The 22,368-nt window shown below is 42.4% G+C and overlaps 2 protein-coding genes across 7 annotated transcripts; one reads left to right on the top strand and one right to left on the bottom strand.

The window, feature by feature from the left end:
- Positions 1-1,401: 1,401 nt before the first annotated feature.
- LOC105394844 (nose resistant to fluoxetine protein 6) lies at positions 1,402-6,921 on the bottom strand. The gene is made up of 11 exons (XM_048625014.1): positions 6,867-6,921; positions 5,996-6,302; positions 5,429-5,647; positions 4,917-5,205; positions 4,050-4,340; positions 3,504-3,715; positions 3,229-3,361; positions 2,699-2,879; positions 2,188-2,336; positions 1,750-1,852; positions 1,402-1,502 (listed from the first exon to the last, which is right to left on the bottom strand). The coding sequence occupies exons 1-11, from the start codon at positions 6,919-6,921 to the stop codon at positions 1,462-1,464; spliced, it is 1,980 nt and encodes a 659-aa protein (XP_048480971.1). The 3' UTR covers positions 1,402-1,461.
- A 2,327-nt stretch (positions 6,922-9,248) lies between these two features.
- Positions 9,249-21,896, top strand: LOC119692245 (N(4)-(Beta-N-acetylglucosaminyl)-L-asparaginase). 6 transcript variants are annotated; one of them, XM_048625097.1, is made up of 7 exons: positions 9,249-9,697; positions 10,294-10,447; positions 11,034-11,262; positions 11,547-11,669; positions 12,064-12,269; positions 12,590-12,697; positions 17,741-18,146. In XM_048625097.1, the coding sequence occupies exons 1-7, from the start codon at positions 9,577-9,579 to the stop codon at positions 18,003-18,005; spliced, it is 1,206 nt and encodes a 401-aa protein (XP_048481054.1). In that variant the 5' UTR covers positions 9,249-9,576; the 3' UTR covers positions 18,006-18,146. The 6 variants fall into 6 exon arrangements, with proteins under 6 accessions (XP_048481054.1, XP_048481058.1, XP_048481059.1 ...); XM_048625101.1 differs by lacking the exon at positions 17,741-18,146 and adding an exon at positions 19,683-20,479 and having other exon boundaries at positions 9,250-9,697; XM_048625102.1 differs by lacking the exon at positions 17,741-18,146 and adding an exon at positions 18,712-19,100 and having other exon boundaries at positions 9,250-9,697.
- Positions 21,897-22,368: the final 472 nt, after the last annotated feature.

Raw genomic sequence — 22,368 nt, 5'->3', positions numbered from 1 at the left:
AGGAGGTGTGCTTAGCAGTAAAACGAACCTTCGTGATCGGCCGCATTGATAAGCGACTAGCTTGGCGCCTAGCACGCAATGCGGCCATCGCTAGATTCGCTAGGCGCTAAGCAAACCTCCTGCCTGTGCTTAGGCAGCCTTAGCGCCTAGCGAGTCACGAAGTGAGTAGCTCAGTAAAACGAACGTAGTTACTAGAATCTTTGTGAACGGCCGCACTGATATGTGCCTACACGCCAAGCGACCAGACCATCCAGGCGCTAAGCGCTCAATGCGGCTGGCCGTAAAGATTTGAGAACGTTTGTTTTATTAAGCTACTCGCTAAGTGAGTATAGTCGTTTGCAATAGAATCCAACAATAATGTAAACAAATATGGCGGACTGACATTGACAGCTTATTGTTTATGCCCATAGTGATGTCATAGTGTTCTAATTAGATTAAATATATAAGCCATAGACTATAAAATAAAACTGTTTATACAAGGTGTTGCAAAATTGGTATACTAAGCCGAAACCTACATGTGCAGCATGGTATATCTAAGCCCGAAACTGAAATCAGAATTTGGAAATTCGCGAAAAATTTTTTTTATTTTCCATAGTAAAAAGTCACGTGACCAACAAAGTTTCTATGGAAAATGAATATTTTTTTTCGCGAATTTTTAAATTCTGATTTCAGTTTCGGGCTTAGATATAACATGCTGCACATGTAGGTTTCGGCTTAGTATACCCTTTTTGCAACACCCTGTATATAAAAAGTGTTTATTAAAACAAATTTAAATCTTCGTCTTCGTCATCATCACTAGCAGAAGTGTCACCGGTGACCGTAATTATAAATGGAACCACTGTGTCATCGCTTGCCGTGTCTAAAATGCCGTCGACCTTTTTCATTTCTTCCTCTTCCTTTTTTCGTTTTGGTTAATTATATTAAGCTCTTGAAAAAATTTTTTTATTGTGTTCAAATAATATTAAATTCAAATATTTTATTAAATTAAAAATAAAAGATAACTTCAGATTACGAACAACACTAACTTTTCAATGACTTATAGAGTTCGATGAGTAAAAAACTAAGATGACAGCTTGTCAAATACTTCGAAATTTTTACGTTGAAAATGTTTTAACAAATTTAACTTATAAATACAAGTTAAATCGTGTTGAAGATAATGTGAAAACAATGGTGCGTTCGTTGAAATCAGACTATGTTCATAATTGATCGTCAAATGTATGTGATTACGGAGTAATCGTGACAATTTGGTTTGTTTACATGATTGTTGGATTCTATTGCAAACGACTATAGTTAGTACCTAATGCCGTATTTTGGCGAATATAGCTAATAATAATAATTTACCTTTCTTTAGATATTATTTTCAAAGCCTCAAGGGATCATTATAATAAAAAAAAGTTTATTGCTAGTTATAAAATATTTTATCCTCTTTAACTAAATTGATTAACTTGTAGTTGGTAAAGTTCACTCCGTTGTTGGTTTATCTGCCACTTTGTTGTTGCCACCTGGAATAAACGAAAATAATGATTATTTAGTACCTACTTAGTTATAAAGGTTTCTTAGCATTAATAAATTAATCAAACATGTAAGTAGAGTAAAGACTTCAGTGGTGACGCGGATTCTAACTAGTCTATATTTTTAAAGTCACCAACTACTTGTTACTTAACTACCTAGTCAAATAAGGACTACAAATAAACAGGCAGGACACATCCAAGCATAGACTACTTGATCGTGCAGCTCGCTTCAACTGACCTTTCAGCGCCCTCAACAGATGGCTGGCCGGCAGCTCGACGGCCACGGTGAGGGCGAAGGCCAGCGCTGTCGATACCGTAAATATGAAGAAAAAGTTTTTAACCTGAAAGAAGAAAATATGTACTTATATTTAAGTATAGTTATAGGTAGGTACTACTCAAAAATATTTTTTGCAACTGTTCTAGAATCTTCGTGAACGGCCGTATTGATACTCGCTAAGCGACTAGCTAGGCGCCAAGCGCGCAATAAGGCCATTCACGAAGATTCTAGAACGTTCGTTTTTCTGAGCTACTCGCTTGGTGACTCGCTAGGCGCTAAGCAAACCTCCTGCCTGTGCGAACGTGCCACGCCTTTGCCTTAGGTATGCCTTTTCTGTGTGTTTCGCGCCCAACATGGGGCGACTGGCCTCTAGACACCTAGATGTAACACTATACTGACGGCTCGGAAGTCGTCCCGGACGGACACAGTATCGGCGGCAGCCAGCGCGGCGCTCAGCTTCAGCACCGGCACGTGGAGGAGGTACACTGCGTACGACAGCCGCGACAGCGGGCGCCACGCCGCCAGCGACAGGAACCAGGAGACTACGCCTGCAACATGGGGAGACCAACTTTAACGTGAAGTTATTTAGGGTTTTGGGCGGAAATATAGTAAGTACTTTTGGAACTGTTTTTGGCTTTTAAATTATGCGTAGCAAGTGCACACAAGGGGTAAAACTACTTTTTTAGTCCCCGAGGCGCGCCTATATCAACAAAGAGACTTCAACTTCAATACATGGTAAATATGATCAGGTGCTTGGTTTAAGAATGCTTTAACTTGAAAAAGGAATTTTCATCGGACATAATAAAAATAAATAATATTATTTCGAAAATGACATACTTATTTTTTGAGGGTACACTCGAGTCCGCGTTGTTCTATGGCTTTCACAGTCATTATGTAGTAAAATGAGTACCTCCATAGTTATGATGGCAGGCGACCACGATCCAGGCGACAGCAGAGGCCCACACGGAGCGCGCGGCGGCGTTGCACGCGTTGTGCAGCCACGGCCTCTGCCAGCGCAGACACAGCAGCGGCGCCGCGCCCGCCAGCGCCAGCAGTAAGCCGCAAGTAAGCCAGAGGGTGATGCGGCATTTCTACACACAACGGCAACATTTGTTTGTCAATAACACAAGTGTAACACAATAATATGGATACTAGATATATAGGGTGAGGCCCCATTGGTGCGTTGCGCGCAAAGGAATGAAAAATACATGCAGGAACGTAATGATGCTGCACTGACGCCACACATCAGTGGGGCTTCACTTCACCCTATAGCCTATGTTCTGTTGCTAACTCTTTTACTGGGTGTGTAAAGAAAAAGGCAGGCTATTTACATAAATATTACTTTACAACCTTATTATGGTACAAAAGGCGGTCTCTTCCAGACAACGTTTGGTCAAAGTAATGTAGGTATTTATTAGTATTGTAAATGGTGCGACTTACCTTGCTTATTACCAGAGGTTCTTTCCGCGAACGATGTAGCACATATCCCAAGATCATACCGATGAAATACGGCGGAGACCGCAGTAGTGTATGAAAGTAGTATTGACTATAATAATCAAATGACAGGGGATCTCTGAAAAACAAAATGTTAAGACAATTTAAATTAAAAAACTATTAATTATATTAGATTTTTTATATTTTCAGCAATATCTATCATAAGTAATACTTACCATAAGTGTCAACACAATAAAATGTACCTAGTAAAAGCAACTCACACGATATCAATAGACAAGACGAAGGGCAAGTTGAGATAGAAGCTGATAGTAGACGCGAGTGCGAGCGAGCCGGCGAGCGCAGCGAACAGCGCGGCCCACGCCCCCCGCGCGCCCCTCGAGTCCCCCGCGCCTTCCACCAAACACACCAGCACCAGAGGAGACAGGAAGAACAGCTGCGTGTCTATCGCCAGGTAGTACGACAAGTCCAGGCACTGGAAATATACCGAGTCTTTATAATCATCATATATAGATTAACGAAGTAAGTAGTTAATAGTTTTAACGAAGTAAGTAGTTAGTTAATAGTTTTATAGCGTTTTCCTTTTTTAGGGTCGGTGGGATAGGCTTTGTGCGTCATAATTATCATGCATTATTACGTTGCGTAAGGACGATGCAACGCAACGCAGCGCAACGCAGCAATGCAGCCTCACCCTTACCCTATTCTCTGTACTCTATCACATTTTCTTTCAGGTAATCCAGCTTTGCATCAAAATTAACCAGATATTTCATTTTGCCATGTACGACTAACGCCAGAGACAACCAACTTACCAAGCTGTAGGTGTCGGCTCCGGGGCTGCACGTGTAGACGAGGTTCTGCACAAACAGCAGCACGGGCCACCAGCCGCGCCGGCAGCCCGCCACGTACTGCGCAAATACGGGTCCACGCGCACCCCCCGCCCCCGTCCCCGCCGCGCCCCCCGGCGTTACTTGCAGCGCCAGGGCCTGCAGCGCCAGCGCGCCTATCAGCACGGGGTATAGCCGTACCAGCCGCCCCAGGTATAGCCGGGGCACGCTCCTCAACAAACTACCTCCTGGAAACATATTCAACTTTAAGGCTCCCTATGCACAGGCAGGAGGTTTTATTAGCGCCTAACAAGTCTCAGTAAAATTAAAGGTCTAGCTAGAATCTTCGTGAACAGCCGCATTTATCACGCTAAGCGACTACCTAGGCGCCAAGCGAGCAATGCGGCCGTTCACGAAGATTGTGGAACGTTCGTTTTACTGAGCTACTCGCTTGGTGACTCGCTAGGCGCTAAGCAAACCTCCTGCCTGTGCAGTTTTAGCCTAACTGATATATCTAAGAAGAAGTTTACTAGGTACTTAGTACCTACTTACTTGTGTGATTTTTTTGAAGAGTAGAATATACAACGAATGTCCCACTCAGCAAAAGGAAAGTGTCCACAACGTATGGAAGCCCGTAAATAATGACGGTTTTGAAGTTAGACCACTGAAAATAGCACACATAAGGTCAACCATGGCATAGAGGCAAGTGTGTCACGGGGGCTAGTGTAAAAAAATCGCCGGATTAGGTTCCTGGTTAGGGTCTCGTTGTCAATCTGTCTGGCCCACCAATGAAAACAAGCCAGGGGAGATGAACCGTACGTTTAAGTCTTAAAAAACCAAAAGTAATCGTACCTGGTCATGAATGACGAAGTTCTCAACTACGACGTCATCGAGCAGCGTGTGGCACAGAACCACGCCGATCACAGACAGCGCTCGAACGCCGTGCACGCAACGCACGCCGCCGTCAGCCGTCGCCTCCGCCGCCAGCTGATTCCCATTGCGCAGCGCGGACCACGCTCCCAGCGCGCACTCCCCGCCCCCCGACCTCACCGACTCACTCCCCGCCGCGCCTCGTCGCCGCTGCCGTATGTCCAGCGCAGTGCCGGACGCGACCAGTATAACTACCACACATACTGCCACCCTGCAAGTTTACATTTATCAGTCCACGCTGCGTTGGATCTTGAAAACATAAAGTATTGACTAACTATTTATGTCTCTTTTATTCCATCCATCCAAAGGTTGTGTGGAAGAGATCGCTATAAGCGATAAGACCGCCTTTTGTAAGTGTTTATGTAAAATTGATAATTATTTCTTGGTCAATAAATAACAAGTAAGTACTCTATCTATCTATCTATTGAACTTACAGTGCAACGCTGTCGGTGTAATGCCAGGTTAAATCATTAGGCAGACGGCAATAAACCTCATTAGAAGGATCTTCTAGCGGGTGCCCCCTCGCGCGCAGCACGGGCCCGGTCTCGCCCGCGTACGCTCGCTGCACGTCACGCCACACGCGCGTGGCGCGACACGCGTGCGGGACGCACACGCCTACGCCCACGCGCAGGCTCGGCTTCCACGTCCAGGCGCTGGAATAACTCAGCTGTGTCACGTTTACGGCCATTATCAAGAATATGAAACATGCTGTAAGTAAAAAAAAAGATCCCGACGAATTGAGAACCTCCTTTTTTTGAAGTCGGTTAATAAAGACAGGCCACAATTATTTATCTGGTAGGTCTGGTGTGTTCACGATCAAACTGGGTTAAAATAAGCACAATACCCATCATAACAGGAGTACATACTTACAGAAAATGAAACGGTTACTGGCTACGTGAATCTCCAGATCCAGATTCAACTCGACTAGCAACAACAGTTTTTGTGACTAGAATTTCATATAAGTAGGTAGTTATACAGGTTTATTTAGTTGATTAACTCACTCAAGAGACTCGGTTTTCGCTATAGCTGCCTCGCATCCAATGTAGTACACCAATCTGAGTTTGTGTCGTTGCGCGGCGAACATCACCTGCTGCCGTAGCGTCTGGTTACTTGGCGGCGCGGGGGCTGCAGGGGCTTCGGGGGGCGGGGGCGCTCGCGGTACCTCCACCACCACTTGACAGTACTTGCCCTGTATGCGAGTGCCGTTCACTACTGAGTTTATTGAGAGGCATTCCTGATAGTTCCCAGAATAAAAGAAAACGTCGTGGTAGTTGAGGTCGCGCGGAACGGCATCGTTGGTTTCTTTAACTGAAACAAGAGATTTAGATTGATCTTACTACCGTAAGCATACCACAAAGTCTAGAGACAAAAGTCTTCGATCAGTGGGTCCTACCAGTTAATGACCTCCGGGGCTCAAACGTGGACACTTGCAGACAGCACTTGCACTGGTTGACCTGAATGCCACTCAGCGAGCGAAAGAGCTATGCTTGGAGTCTCTCTAAAATGATCCAACAGAGATCTAAAGTCACCGACGTGGGTTGGTCACATCTGTCGAAGAACCGATAACCTATGGGGTAAACGTGTTCTGGAGTGGAGACCGCGACTAGGCTAATGTAGTGAAGGACGCCCTCCGGCTAGTTGGGGTGACGACTTGCGAAAGGTGGCTGGTAATTATTGGATACGGACGGAAAGCTACATATTATTATACATACCTATATCGCATCAAGTAGCCTGCTTTGGTAGACGCCTACGTCCAGCAGTGGACTGCTATAGGCTGATGATGATGATGGTAAACTGCACACGAGGTAGGTGGATGCTACTTACACAGGGTTCCAATCGAAGGTGTTTGCATCAGTTCAATTTGCCTCTTACATTTTTCTTCATCAAGAACTCTATCATATAATTCGTAATCAAAAACACTCTCCATACTGCATTTTTCGGCAAAAAAATAAATAAGAAATAAAATTATTGTTAAAAATCTCATTATTGTTTTATTTTATGAAGGCATGTAATTAACTATTGAAGGCTCTAGTGGCTTCACACAATCAGTAGAAGACTCTTTGAAGTTGAGAAGGTACTTGTACATCTAGTACACCCTGGCAAAGACTGACTGCTTGTAGGTTGTAGGTAAGTAAGTAGGTACCTTCATTGCTAATAGGTTGATATCAGGTCTACACAAAGCATGTTAATGACTAAATTTAGCTAATGGATTATGCTATTATCATAGGGCAGGTGCCGCCGCCAGCCGAAGGTGTTTAAAAATAACAAAAGTAAATAAAAACACGAGTGCTTCGGATGGAGTACGGGAAGTGAGCGTGCCATCAACAGCTCCGGGACCTGTCAGGACATCAGGGAGAGGTCTCACCACCCCGAGGCGACTCTCCTAGTGAGTACTGTGGCTATACGCTGCAGCGGCTAGATCCACTGCTCCATGGATCCCTGTGTTATAGTGCCTGTAGTTTATGACCGAGTCGTCGAGGGCTACAGGTCACTATAATTATATCAAGTAGTTTAGAAAACGGGTTAACTAGTCATGTCCTAATAGGTAGGTAACTAAGTAGGTACTTATCAAAATTTTAAAGTGAGTTGTGTAATTTTTTCTCCCAGTGAGCGTTGCCCAATTTCATAGGTTTTGATAGTTTTGGTGGTTTTTAATATTGGTAATATTATAACTATTATAAGTAAGTTAAGTTAGGTAAGTACATTATTTTATACTTAATGGATTCGTCAATTTATGATTAGACATAGGTAGGTAGTAGTAGTACTTACCTATTAGGTAACATCAGATAATGGATTAATAAATAAACATTAGTTTTTAACCGGTTTATTAGTAACTAGGTACCTTTGATTATTTAAAAGTAGGTAGGTAGGAAGCGTAGGAACATTATTGAGGTACTTATGAAGAAATTTTATAAAACATAAGGGTAACTAGTTCAGTACCTAAGTACTTAACGACGACTTAGTACCTACATGCCGAAAGCACTGTTTGACGACGCATGGTTCAACGAAAAAATTCTTCTCCGATGAAATGGTTTCCAGAAAGCACTCTTCGACTATGGTGGCTTTAACGAAGAAAGCATTGCTGTATACTTGGAAGTATTAAAGTCTGTTTTTAACCGACTTCGAAAAAAGGAGGAGGTTCTCAATTCGTGGGTAAGTATGTATTTTTTTAATCTCGTATAATAAATTGACTCATTCTGAACGGTTCATCAACTGTCGATAGTCCCTCGATTAAAAACAGACTTTAGTTGATTACCTATTAACCTATTAATTAAAATGATTTCCATTATTCCGAGTTTGACATCTGACCCCTTAGCATGAATTTTCATCGTGAACGTGAAGTAGAATTCATCGAGTGATTTTGTATGAAAATATGAACAGCGCCCCTGGCGATCTTTAGCAGAACTAAAATTTCCCTACAAAATTCATCGAGTAATTTCACGTCACGTTCATGATGAAAATTCATGCTAAGGGGTCTGTTCTATGTCTCACTTTTCACAGAGTATAGACAGAGTGTCAGTGTCTGACAGTCAATTAATAATTATTAATAAAAATCTTTTTTGCGCAAAAGAAATGTTACATATTTACTATATACTAAACAAGGTATTATACTTAAACTATATCTATGCACACGTCTGAATTGGACATTAATCACAAGGAGCAGGGGTCCCCAAACTAGGCTCAGCCCGTATCTTGGGGTACCAAAAATGACTTGACTAAATTCACTTTAGTCAAGTCATTTTTGGTACTAAATTCACTTTAGTCAAGTCATTTTTGGTACCCCAAGATACGGGCTGAGCCTAGTTTGGGGACCCCTGCTCCTTGTGATTAATGTCCAATTCAGACGTGTGCATAGATATAGTTTAAGTATAATACCTTGTTTAGTATATAGTAAATATGTAACATTTCTTTTGCGCAATAAAGATTTTTATTAATAATTATTAATAATTATTAATAATTAATATTAATTAATAATAGTGTCACTGCCACTGTCATTCACGTCATTCAGTATTGCTACCTTAACCTTTTTGGGGCTAGATCTAGCTTTTTTTTACTGAAGGTGAATATGGCCCCTTTTAGAAGCAACTTTATTTACTCTGACTAGGCTTAACGACTGCTGCGTGCTGCAGAAACAGCAACCTTAAACTACCTACTACATCAACATTAAAATCCACGAATTAAAGTATCTAAGTATTTTTTTGGTTCGTATAGTGACATTATTTGCTGAAATTATTAAAACTAAGATGGCAACACTGCTGACTGCTGTCATTTCGTTTCGGTTTACTTTCGAAAATAAATAAATAAACAATGATGTTTTGCTCAATATTTGCCGACCCCGATTATACCCGATAAACTAAACTGGCAGCCACCCCGACAAAAGAGGTTATCAAAAAAAGAATAATTTATAATTTTGACATAGAATGCCATTCCATCAAATTGACTGGACTTTTGAAGTGTCAATTAAAAGTGGATAAATATTTTCAACATTTAATTTTACCAGCTTTTAACTCTATTTATAATTAACATAGTAATTTACAAAACGTGCCGGAATTAGTGTTATAGTGTCTGTGTGAGTTCCGCCATGTATGCGACTAGTGTAGCGATATTTATTGTATGTTTCCTGACCGGGACCGCCCGCTCCGACCCGCGGAATGTGCCCATGGCAATCACTACATGGACTTTCAAAAATGCTACTTTAAGAGGTAAGTACTCTGTAACCTGCTGCAAACCTTTAATGCATATTTTGGGTGTAGAGTACTCATACAGTCATATGCCGGTGCTCTAATCCCTTTGTTTACAAGTATCGGTACTACCTACGCCCCCTTATATACCTACCAAGTTGATGGCGTACTTCGTTAAATTTAAATTTCTAGTAGTACTCACTTAGTGTTCGGCCGAAAATACTATCTCAGGAGTGAGGAGAAGAGGAGTGTAATCAGGGTATTAACAATACTGATGTAGGAGTAGGAGCTTATACTAATTTAAATATTGTGTGAAAATCTACTTGAATAATTAACTAACCCAAGATCACCCACCATAACCAATACCAAAGTGAAAGTTTACCAGAGCCTTAATATAGAAGCCCTATGAGCTATATGATTGTTGACAGATAAGGGAATCAGAATTTAAAATTACACAAACTAAACTTCACTCATTTCAGCTTATTGCAATACCCAAAACTTTGCTCTTACTTACAGTTAATTAGCAGAGAATGCCATTATTACAGCATTAGGTTTAACTTTCTACAATAATGTTTCATATGCCTTCAAAATCTAATAATAATATTTGTTGATTGCAGCATGGGATGTGCTGTCCAACAATGGCTCAGCACTGGATGCCATTGAGCAGGGAGTGGCTGTGTGTGAGTGTGAGCAGTGCGACGGCACAGTTGGCTACGGGGGCAGTCCTGATGAGGATGGAGAGACCACACTTGATGCCCTCATCATGAATGGGTAACTACACTTCTAGTAATTTGTCTGTTGACATTTTTACCTTTATACATAATGTAGCTTTTTGTCAAATCAATCAAAATGGCACAGCCACACTTGGTGACTTATCAAATTTAAAGATACATTACAATCCAATTTGAATGCTATTAGGATTATGATGAAAAATTTGACTTCTACAGCGTGAGCTGTTGTGCAATCTGCACATATAATACAGCAAGATAGAGTTGTGGCTTGTGCAGCAGTGCTCCAAAACTTAGTTTTTCATCATATAGAGTATTTAACCAGCCAGTTTCAATACTCTATCTATAGGGCCCTACTCACAAGCCATAGAGATACACCCGATATTGCCACAATCGCCGTGCACCCTAGATTGCCCTTTCGGCAGGTGTGTGAGTAGGGCTCTGCCTATCCATAGCTGATAGTTATTTGCATTTTGACACATAAAAAGTTGCATTCTTTCAAATTCGTATGAAAGTAACTGTCAGTTATTTATTGCACAAAGTAAATTGGTACAAAGGCGAACTTAATTACGAATTAAGCTTTGGTGATGTTGAAAAAGTGTTCTTTAACATGTATTATGTTGTTGCAGCAAGACAATGAACGTGGGCGCAGTCGGCGGGCTGCGGCGGGTGAAGAACGCCATATCCGTGGCGCGGCACGTGTTAGAACACACGCGGCACTCGTTCCTAGTCGGCGACCAGGCCACGGAGTTCGCGGTGCAGATGGGCTTCCACGAGGAGTCGCTCACGACGCCCGACTCGAAGAAGATGTGGATGGAGTGGCACAATGCCAAGAATTGTCAGCCCAACTTCTGGTTTGTAAGTTGTCTTTTTTTTTGCTTAAACTGTAGCGAGACAAGTTCACCAACCTGCACTAGGCCAGTGTGGTGGACTAGGCCTAAAACACCTTACCTTCATTGAAAGGGAGAGACATGCCCCAGCAGTGGGGTTGTGATGAAGCCAGGCGAATAGTCGACAACCTCATGCGTTTTAAAGCCACAGTAGCACTCTCAAATATAGCCTGGCTCTGGACATGATCAATCCTTTGCTTTGTGAAATGATTGTATGTTATCAAGTTTAATAACTTTCTATGTGTATCTCAGAACGTGCTGCCTGACCCGCTGAAGCACTGCGGGCCGTACTCCATCCCGCCGAAGGGGGGCCCCGTGTGTCCCTCCACGACCTGCATGCCCGACACCACCACCTCCACGTGCCAGCCGCCCAAGGTATACACACACACACACACACACACATATACACATACATGCTAATAATTTTACAGAGTTTTCACAAATTAAAGAGCGTGAAAACCTAAGGAGTGTCACTGTTAAGTCCTTTTATAAATATGTACCCTTATTTTTGGCCAGACGCCAGCCTAATCGGAGCACAGTCTATGTATAGTAGTTAGTAGGTATAGCTTACTTACTCATTGTATTCCGATCTATGTGAGGGGCATCCTCGAAGCCACGGGTCAGAGATCTATTTGTGACGTTTATTGACTATTGCGTATAGCTATCGTAGCACCACCGACAAAGCAGCGCCGCTCGCTTGTCAAATCTGACGAAACTTCTATGGATCTGATAGATGTTTGACTAATGTTCGGTGGCGGTAACCCCACAGGTGCCCGTACCGCCGCCGTGTCCCGCCAAAAAGGGGTTCCCGTGCCGCGCGCGCCGCCGCGCCGCCCCCCGCCCCCGCGCGCCCCGCTCCGCCTCGCTGCCCATTGACCGCTTCAACCACGACACCATCGGCATGATCGCCATCGACCGCAAGGGCAACATGGCCGCCGGAACGTCTACTAATGGCGTCAAGTTTAAAATACCAGGGTCAGTACCTTTATATTATGATCAAATTTTAGCCGTAATCAATGTTACAATGAATCATTAAACCCTTGGTACACCTACCGAGTAGATTGGCGAGAAAATAGCTTTTGACCGAGTGCTCGGCCGTGGATATTGTCTCGGCTACTCTACTCGGTAGGTGTAATCAGGGTAATTAGGTGTATGCAAGTATTTGTATTATTTCATTATTTTTTAACGTTCCCGCGTTAAAATCTCATCACAACTTGGTCAACCGCCTATCGTCATGAAACCCCATAAAATCGACAAAAGAACGAACGAAATTTACCCAAGACCCTCTCTTTCAGGCGCATCGGCGACTCTCCCATCCCCGGCTCTGGAGCGTACGTGGACAACGAAGTGGGCGGCGCCACCGCCACCGGCGACGGGGACATAATGCTGCGCTTCTTACCCAGGTCAGTGACCCCCCGTCTCAGGCCTAGCGCGCACTGCGACGAAGAACCGCCAGTCATTGAGCGAGAGAGAATCGCAGCGGTTAATGCCGCAGTGCGCGCTATCCCTCACTGTCGACGACGCCGGAACTATTGGACCTAGGAAGTCGAAATTTGGCTTAGTGGACCGAAAGGGCTGAAAGTTTCTGAACGTAACCCGCCAGTGTCAGGCTTGTGTAGTAGCTTATGTAAATACCTACTCACACATATGATTATTTTTATGGATAGGTAGGTAGGTAGGTTTTTTTTGTAATTAGGTACTTTACAGATTTTTTATAAATGATGCCTACTATAAATTTATTATGAAGAAATGTGGCATTATAACACCAAAAATGTATGCACTGGAACATACTATAAGTGAGTGCTTTATTTTTTATTTTTTTAGCCTTTCAACTGAGTAGCAATGTTTGTTAAAATTGTATTGTTTATGAGTTGTAGTAGTTACAGTAGAGTAGTAATGATCATGTTGAAACTAATATAATAATAACATGACGAATCTATACGGGTTCTGGTTTTTGCAATTCTGCATACCTAGACCCCATTTTATTCATAAAGTACAATTATTAATTAGGCGTTGTTGTGTCGTTCCTTCATACATAATTATTGTAGGTAAACACTTGGAATACACTGTAGGTTATAGTAGTAGTGTACATGAACGTCTAGTACAGGTTTATAAGCGAAAACTGAAAGTTAACGTTTTCTCGCATACTAAGTGGCGCCTCTAGCGGAAACTATCATGAAACTTTTGACAGATCATATATGACAGAAGGAAACGTAAACTTTTTTCGTTTTCGTAAATCGCAAACCCGTGTACTAGACGTCATATTGTTTCCCGTGTACTGAGTGCGTATGGCTCGATTTCCAGCTTCGTGGCCGTCGAAGAAATGCGGCGCGGCGCCGCCCCGGGCGCGGCGGCGGCGACGGCCGTGGCCCGCGTGGCCCGCTACCACCCTACCTTCATGGGCGCCGTGGTGGCCATGGACCGCCACGGTAACGCCGGCGCCGCCTGCCACGGCATCCCCGCCTTCCCCTACGTCATCAGCGACCCAGGTAACCTACAAGAACCTGTGCAGATGCGCACGGCTAAGTGTACGCTCTAATGTTGTACACGCACCCTTGGAATGAAAGGGGCTCTTAAAATTTAACGGTCTTATTCATAAAAAAACCTTAAAGTAGGTTTACTGAGCTCAATAGTTACGGAACACATTAAGCCTATTTGAGGTTTCGTAAAAATCTCTATTCATAATAGTTCCGTAAACCTTCAGTAACTATAGTGATGCTAATAGATTTCACAGACCAAACATTTTGACATTTACCCTATTAAGTTGCCGGTCCGACGAAACCATAAACAAAAATAGCGAAAACTTTCATTCATTTATCAATCTCTATTATCTATGTTAGCCACGGCGCGGCACTTAAAAAAGTTTACGTTGGCTTAAAGGCGCAGTTGGCCAAGCCAAAACCCACAAAAAAAATAATTAAATTTTTACGTTACCATGGCAACTTATTTTCAGCAAATATTAACTCACAACAAATGTCAAATCGTCAATAAAGCAGAACAGCTGTTGACCGGCCGCCATGTTTTTGTACAAGAGGAGGCTTACGGAAGGTGTATAGTAGGGTCCAGCCAACTTTAGCATATCAAGGTTTTACGAATCAGTTGGAGAGTTCTTTAGCGCTATTGATCGTTTATGAATAAAGTTTTTTTGACATTTGCTTATAGCAGGCCTATAGGTCTCCCGTAACTTTTTATGAATAAGACCGTAAGTTCGTGCGTTATGTTGGAGCTGATTGTGAAGCTCAGACGGACAGACAACAGATGGTGCTACTGATAAAAAAACTTTTAGGGCGTCTTGCACAACAAAGTTAAATAAAATTAAATAGTTTGTCTCTTGCTCTGACAGTATAATGTCAGAGCAAGAGGTCATAGATTTAATTTTATTTAACTTTGTTGTGCAAGACGCCCTTAATACTGTTTCTATTAAGTATAAGTAATAGTTTATAAGTGCGTTATCTTAAATATTAGCTATATTTAAGCATGATTGGTGTCTATGTAAAAGATATTTGTGTAAGTATTTGTTTCTATGAGCATTATCTATTATGTTCCTACATTGTAATAAATTACTTGTCTAGTTTCTTCAGGTGGCTTATTATAAGCCTTTGCTCCAAGATTAATTAAGTTAGTGAACCAAACCTAAGATTTTGTGATAATCATATTATATACCGGGTTGCGTGACTTCAATCATCTGCTACCTACGAAAGAAAAATGAAATGTTGTTCATGTTTTACGATGCCTAAACAAAAGTTATCTGTGTGATATGATATAATATAAAATATCACATTGGTATATAAATGACACAGTATACATGTAAATTATTGAGGTTGTCTATTATCTCACAAACAAGCCTTGTTCAGACATTGTGAAACAGACCATCGGTCTAACTTGAAGTAGGTAGGTAAACCTTCAAACATAATTATGAATATATTAAGTTATAACTAGATCAAGTAAGTGAATCCTGTTGTATCATAAAATTTATTTAAAAAATAAATAAAACTACTAATAAAATATGTTTTAAAAAAATCAAAAGGATAAAGTTTTTTTCCCTTTATTATATACAGTACAGTAAATTAACTAATCCCTACTCTACACAGTATTCCCAAATAAAAATAAAATAAATCGTAGTCATAGACATACCGAAAGCCCATGACAGTTTACCTGATTTCGCAGGTAAATATATCTATATGATAATTATCATCATCATCATCATCAGCCTATAGCAGTCCAATGCTGGACGTAGGCCTCTCCCAAAGCACGCCACTAGATGCGATCTTTAGCTTTCCGAATCCAATCATAGCCACCTTTCGCAAGTCGTCACCCAATCTAGCCGGAGGGCGTCCCACACTACGTACGTTTGCCGAGTCGCGGCCTCCACTCCAGAACACGTTTACCCCATCAGTCATCGTTTCTTCGACAGATGTGACCAGCTCACTGCCACTTAAGCTTACTAACTCGGTGAGCTATGTCGGTGACTTTAGTTCTCTGTCGGATTACTTCGTTCCGGATGCGATCTTTCAGAGAGACTCCAAGCATAGCTCTTTCCATAGCTCGCTGCATGTAGGCTGAAAAACAATACCACCACACTCTTGTTCCACGCTTTCGGAGTTCTCCCTTCGTGAATAGCTTAATTAAATAGCCCCCGTAGCTTCAGTAGGGGTCTACCGCCTGCTTTAAGGAGTTCGGAGGTTATGCTATCCTCGCCAAGGGCTTTTCCATTATTAAGCTGTTTAAAGGTGGGTCTACGCTAGACGAACCGAGCACGAGCGGAGCCATTCAGGTTTCGTCGGCTTGATATATGATAATTATATGATGACCTAATGAGCAAATACACTCAAAGCTCACTATAAGAATACCGAATTGCACAAGTCTACTGCGAAGTCAATTCCAGCTCAAGGAGAGCTGAAGCATACGCCCTATCTGACCAGCTCCCTGATCCCCACTCAACAAAAGGTGGACTCATTTTGTGCTACCTAGATTACTCTATACTGGAACAGTAAGTACATTATTAATTAATTATAAATTTATATTGTAACATGTGATAAAATATACTTTACATATTTTTGTTTATTCATGTTTTTACTTTGTATTCAATTATTGTATCTATAGACGGTAGTCATTCAATAGACGTTAGCCGACTTTGCCAAATTTCTACTTTCTAAGTCTAACGGATAGTTGGCATTTAAAACACCTACGAATCACTACAGAAGTGTTATCGAAACATTTACTTGTTAATACCGTCGCATCACATACCTAAAGATATAAAAGCTATTCTATTAGTTTTTTCGCCTCTTCTCTGAGAAACGTAGCTAATTTTACTCGATATAGCTTCTTCTAAGCTTACAACATCGGTGTAGCAGTCTGAGTGGGAATGTTGGTGTTGCAGCTTCGTCGCCGTGGACGAGATGCGGCGCGGGATGCACCCCATCGACGCGGCGCGGCACGCGATCAAGCGCGTGATCCCATACCACCCGGACATTAAGGCCGCGGTGCTCGCCGTCAACAAATGCGGGATATTCGGCGCGGCGTGCCGCGGCATGAAGCGCTTCGACTACCTCGTGGCGGATAGGCCAGAGTCTGGGGGAGTCTACTCGCACAAATATGTGCACTGCTATTAAACTATGAAGAACTCTATTGCTGTTTAAGAATTAAATCGAACGATATATTTCTGGTTTCTAAAATTATTGCAATATTTTTTCCCCCGTTCTACCCGTCCTCACCGTCAACAAGTGCGGCATATTCGGCGCGGCGTGCCGCGGCATCGCTTCGACTACCTCGTGGCGGATAGGCCAGAGTCTGGGGGAGTTTACTCGCACAAATACGTGCATTGTTACTAAACTATGAAGAAGTCTCTTGCTGTTTAAGAATTAAATCGTACGATATATTTCTGGTTTCTTGAGATTATTGCAATATTTTTTCCCCTGTTCTACCCGCGCGTGCTCGCCGTCAACAAGTGCGGCATATTGGGCGCGGCGTGCCGGGGCATGAAGCGCTTCGACTACCTCGTGGCGGATAGGCCGGAGTCGGGGGGAGTCTACTCGCATAAATATGTGCACTGTTATTAAACTATGAAGAAGTCTATTGCTGTTTAAGAATTAAATCGTACGATATATTTCTGGTTGCTTAAAATTATTGCAATATTTTTTCCGCTTGAATCAATGTCCGATTTGGATAAGTACTTTTCGGTAATAAACAAATGTCGCATATAGTTCGATTCGCAGTAAAACCGGGCATTTTACACAGATATGAGTATGTGTAGGTAAACCTATTCCGAGCTACTTAATTAACGGGGTAAGTTTGTTTCTCGCATTTGTAACTAATTTGTTTTACGCCACACTAAAATTAAAGCCCAATATTCACGCTTCCGGCTTCAATAGTTTCGGTGACGTATGACATGTGACACCACGTTGTTAGTTCGGAGTACGTTGGGTGTAGCGGCGCTCGTGTTGCAGCCTGATTGCGGTCGAGGACCTCAGGCGCGGGCGCTCGCCGGACGAGGCGGCGGCGGCGACGGTGCGGCGCGTGCTGCGGCGCTACCCCCGCTACTCGGGCGCGGTGCTGGTGATGGACCTCCGCGGGCGCGTGGCGGCGGCGTGCGCCGGCATGCCGCACTTCCCCTACACGGTCACCAACTGCGGCGACCCGGACCGCCCCCTGCTGTATCTCAACTCGACGTGCATCACCGACCTTGTTCCTGTCAACACCAACTTCCGATAATCTCTCACTGGGGCAGTCTGCCTGACTAGGAGTAATAAATGTGTTAATGAACGTCGTATACCGTCATAGTTTAATTTGTCGACTAGTTCTTAATTATTTATATCGCGATGTTATGCAGTAAAATTTATGCACATGATAAGTATGATGTTGAACTATCGAATTATTGAAAAAAATATGTACTTACTTAATTTAAATGACTACCAATGAATAAAGGACTAATATTTTATTACAGTTTTTTTTCAGATTTAACAACTTAATAAAACACGTCCTTTTAAACTTTTGGGTACATACTTAAAAAGAAAAACTAATTTATCTAATTGAAATAGCGATATTATATAATATTGCGTATCACAAGGAAACATAGGGGATGTGGACGAATGGCTCGGTGCGGTATGTATAGACTCAATGTTTATCACAACTTCGTATTATTAAATTCTTATTCATATTCTTTTCAATACTTACTCCCTGCCTTTTGTCCTTGTAATGTTTTCTTTAAATCCGGGGTCCAGTCGTTCTAGCTCGTCGAAGGGCATCGTTCTGTTTAGTTTTTAATAAAGTATTGTTTATAAGTACTGTCCTTACATATTATAGTAGCAAACATACATTAAATCAGTCGTAGGAGAGCTTTGCTGCCCAATCCAGACGTATTTTATTTCCGTACGAACTAGCGTGTGTTGTCTGTGTGTGACCGGCGCGGTTGTTGTAGCCTGACGGCGGTGGAGGCGATGCGACGCGGCGCGCACCCGGCGGACGCGGCGCGCGCGGCCGTGCACCGCGTGACACGTCGCGAGCCACAGTTCCGCGGCGCAGTGGTCGCCGTCGACATCCACGGGACAGAGGGCGCCGCGTGCCACGGCTGGGACAAGTTCTCCTACACGATGACCACGGGCAAGGACTGCGAGGGCCCGCTCATAGCCAAGTGGATCTACTGCCGCTGACGCGCCGACGCGCGATTTGAATTTTACTTTTTAAGCTTTTGTATGTGTGATGTTGTTGTGTTTTTGAATAATGTAAGATCGTCGTAAGCAATAGCTGGTTTGTAAGATTTGCCTCAGTTTATTGTTAAAAATATATATTTTGTCCATTCGAATTTTACTTTCTACTTTAAAATTGGCTCCTTATTTTACTGAGTTTAACCGTTAGTGACCTGAATCAAACTAAACAAGTTGTTACTAAAAAACGTGGTTTTTATAAAAAAAAAATATTCAGATAGAGGAATTAATATTAAGTTATTCATAAATTTTAAGTGCGAATGTGAATGGCATGGAACGCTGTGGATAGCATGAAGTAAGTATTTTTAATGAAGTCGTTTTGTAAAATCAACATATTTTTTCTATTTAGTGAATGACTTTCTTTTAATTGACCAAAATGCCCTGCCACTTAAAGCCGGTTACGTTGACGAACTTCGCCTTTTCGGTTCAATTAAAATTTGTTTGTTTTATAATTACATTCGTAGATGTGTCTAACCATGTTTAAAAGTGTTTTCCGTTCCTGTGTCCTAGTAGTGGTAGTTGTGAGCGTGTAGCTTGATCTTTATGCCGCTCTAGCCGGGCATGCATTGTTGCACCATGCTCAATAAGTGCTAACCATCTTGAAAGTGTTTTCCCCTTGGGTTTGTTGTCGCGTAGTGGTAGTAGTGAGCGTGTAGCGTGACGCCGCTAGCGTGCGTTGTTGCAGCTACCTGGCGGTGGAGGCGATGCGGCGCGGCGCGCACCCGGCGACGGCGGCGGCGGCGGCCGTGGCCCGCGTGGCGGAACACTACCCGCAGTTCCGCGGCGCCGTGGTCGCGGCCAACAAGTGTGGCCAGTTCGGCGCCGCCTGCCACGGCTTCAAGTCCTTCCCCTACGTTGTGATGAACACCAACAGCGTGAAGAAAGAGCTCGAGAATAAATGTGTCACCTGCTCCTAGAGTAACGGTGTGTCACCTGCTGCTAGAGCAACGGTGTGTCACCTGCTACTAGAGCAACATTGTGTCACCTGCTGCTAGGTACTTTAAAATGAATGGTCTCGTGATAAAATTAAATATATATAGGTTTTCTGGTAAGGAATCCAAGTATAAGAGCACTTTTGAATGTATTCATGTTTAAGTGTCATTAGTTTGTTCCTGAAGATATCCGATAATCTTGGTAACTGATGCATAGAGTTGACAAATATCCAAATAGTTGCGGGGACGAGATCTGATCTCTTCTCCTCGGTAGACCTTAGTCATCGGGCCACAGGTTAGAAGGCGTCCTTTATCTAAAATGAAAGGAAAAACAAATTTATCGCAATTTGCAAAGTGTAGTATTTGTATCCCGCTACTGCTGCCCTGGCACGCTAGGCGTCTTTCTTTTAAACTTTTCGATGTCTTAGTTGCGTTTATTTTTATTTTGTAATAGGTGTTGTAAGTTGTTATGTATCATTATTATGTGAGTTGTAAAGTTTTCTAAAAGAGTTGTAAAATATTTTAGAAATAAACATTGTACCTAACTGAATAAGATTTTTATATTAGCTCCTGTTTTAATAACCCACTTCAGATAGGTTCCTAGTTGCTAGTATGAACAAAGACATAGGTAAGTTACCACTTTTATTATGCTATAGTCGCTACTATTCTTATTTAAAATTTAATTACTTAATGATGTCGATTCTGAAGACACAAATTCTAATTTTAATGCTGTCAAAATTCCATGTCTAAAATTTCACTCAATTAGTGTTTCCGTAAATCTCATTTTCCACTAACAAAATGTATATTATGACATAGTTAAAATTTAATTTTGTGCCTTTACATACAATTTAAATATAGACGTTAGGTACCCACGCAAAAATAATTCTACTTTCATGCCCGATTCAGCCAATTTACTGTACATGTAACAAGTTCGTTGTTTTTATTTTATTTAATCTAAGTATAAAGTTGTGAATCGCACTTAAATGACGATGGAATAATTGAAAAGTAAGTATTTCGCCTTTTATTGAATTTTTAGTTTTTGCGTAACATTTTATTCATAGATAAATTTTATTTAAAAGCAATAGTATAAATAAATGAGGGACGGTCCTTTATCCAAGTTACGACATACCTGGGTCCAACAGTAGCTTAGCTCTTGTAATCATAACATAGCATTAAACTTTACATTAACAAAGTTTTACATTCTACGGAAAAGTATTACATATACCTACTTAACTATTTATCGTGTATCCTCTTGACGCACAATATTCGGGAAACGCAGAATTTCCGACTCGCGAATCGAAAGTCGTCGCGATTTCCTCGCCTGTGGAGACGGGGCCTAAGCCTCCGTTCCGACTACACAAAACTGTCGGGCCGATTAAAAAAAAATATATGTAAATCGGTGTCGGACAAGTGTGAATAGCTTCATATAAAATGTTCTGCCACTACGACACAATGTAAAAAATCGGCCTGACAGTGTCGTCTAGTGCGAAACGGAGTTTGTGCGAATCGGACTATTTGCGAAACGTATTAAATCCAAATAAGAACTTAAAGAACCTGACATTATTTTCATGATGACCTTATTTGGATCGGACATTCTGCTTCAAGAGGTTTAAATACTCGTATTTTATTAAAATTTTAAATAGTACCTACTATTACTGAGGTCCGTGTTGTTGTAGCCTGACGGCGGTGGAGGAGATGCGGCGCGGCGCGCACCCAGTGGACGCGGCGCGGCTGGCCATATACCGCATCGCGAAGCGCTTCCCCGCCTTCAGGGGCGCCGTGGTGGCGGCGGACCGCTGCGGCCACGTGGGCGCCGCGTGCCACCGCCTCGGCACCTTCCACTTCCTGGTGGGCAACCACCGCGACGAGGCCGATGACCCTGTGTCTGAAAGATGGGTCAAGTGCTAGCTACAAACACGTTTAGGCTTTTTTTCACAGCATGCGGATTTGATAACGCACGCGGGATTGCCCCGTACGTTTCCTACTAGTATTTATTATAACGCGTGGCATATGCTCGAGAGATGCGCGAAAATGGCGTGCCATCCCGCGTGCGTGATGGAATCCGCATGCTGTTAAAAACAGCCTTAACTCTTTATCTGTAAGCGGCTGAATTGCGGCGAAATCGGCGCCCGTCAGACCAAGGGTTATTCGTAAAAGTTTACCGATTTATTGAATAGGATGGTATACATAGTTTTGCGATCTTAATTGTTAGTTTGTTTAGTGTGTTTTAAGGTGTGAATTTGTTATTCATAAGACTATTTTGATACATGTTTTTTGTACAATATACGTGTGATTGCTCTAGTGATTTGATTGTTTTGTTTCGCGTCACTCACAGTCTGCGGGTACGAAACTTGCGACAAGCGAAGTGACGGGGCGGTATGGTTTCTGACATAACGCTATATTTTTTAATGCATTTGATTACATCGCCGTCGCACCGTC

Source organism: Plutella xylostella, chromosome 13 (genome assembly GCF_932276165.1).
Source record: "Plutella xylostella chromosome 13, ilPluXylo3.1, whole genome shotgun sequence".
NCBI lineage: Eukaryota > Metazoa > Arthropoda > Insecta > Lepidoptera > Plutellidae > Plutella > Plutella xylostella.
This window is presented reverse-complemented; position numbering and strand designations above follow the sequence as displayed.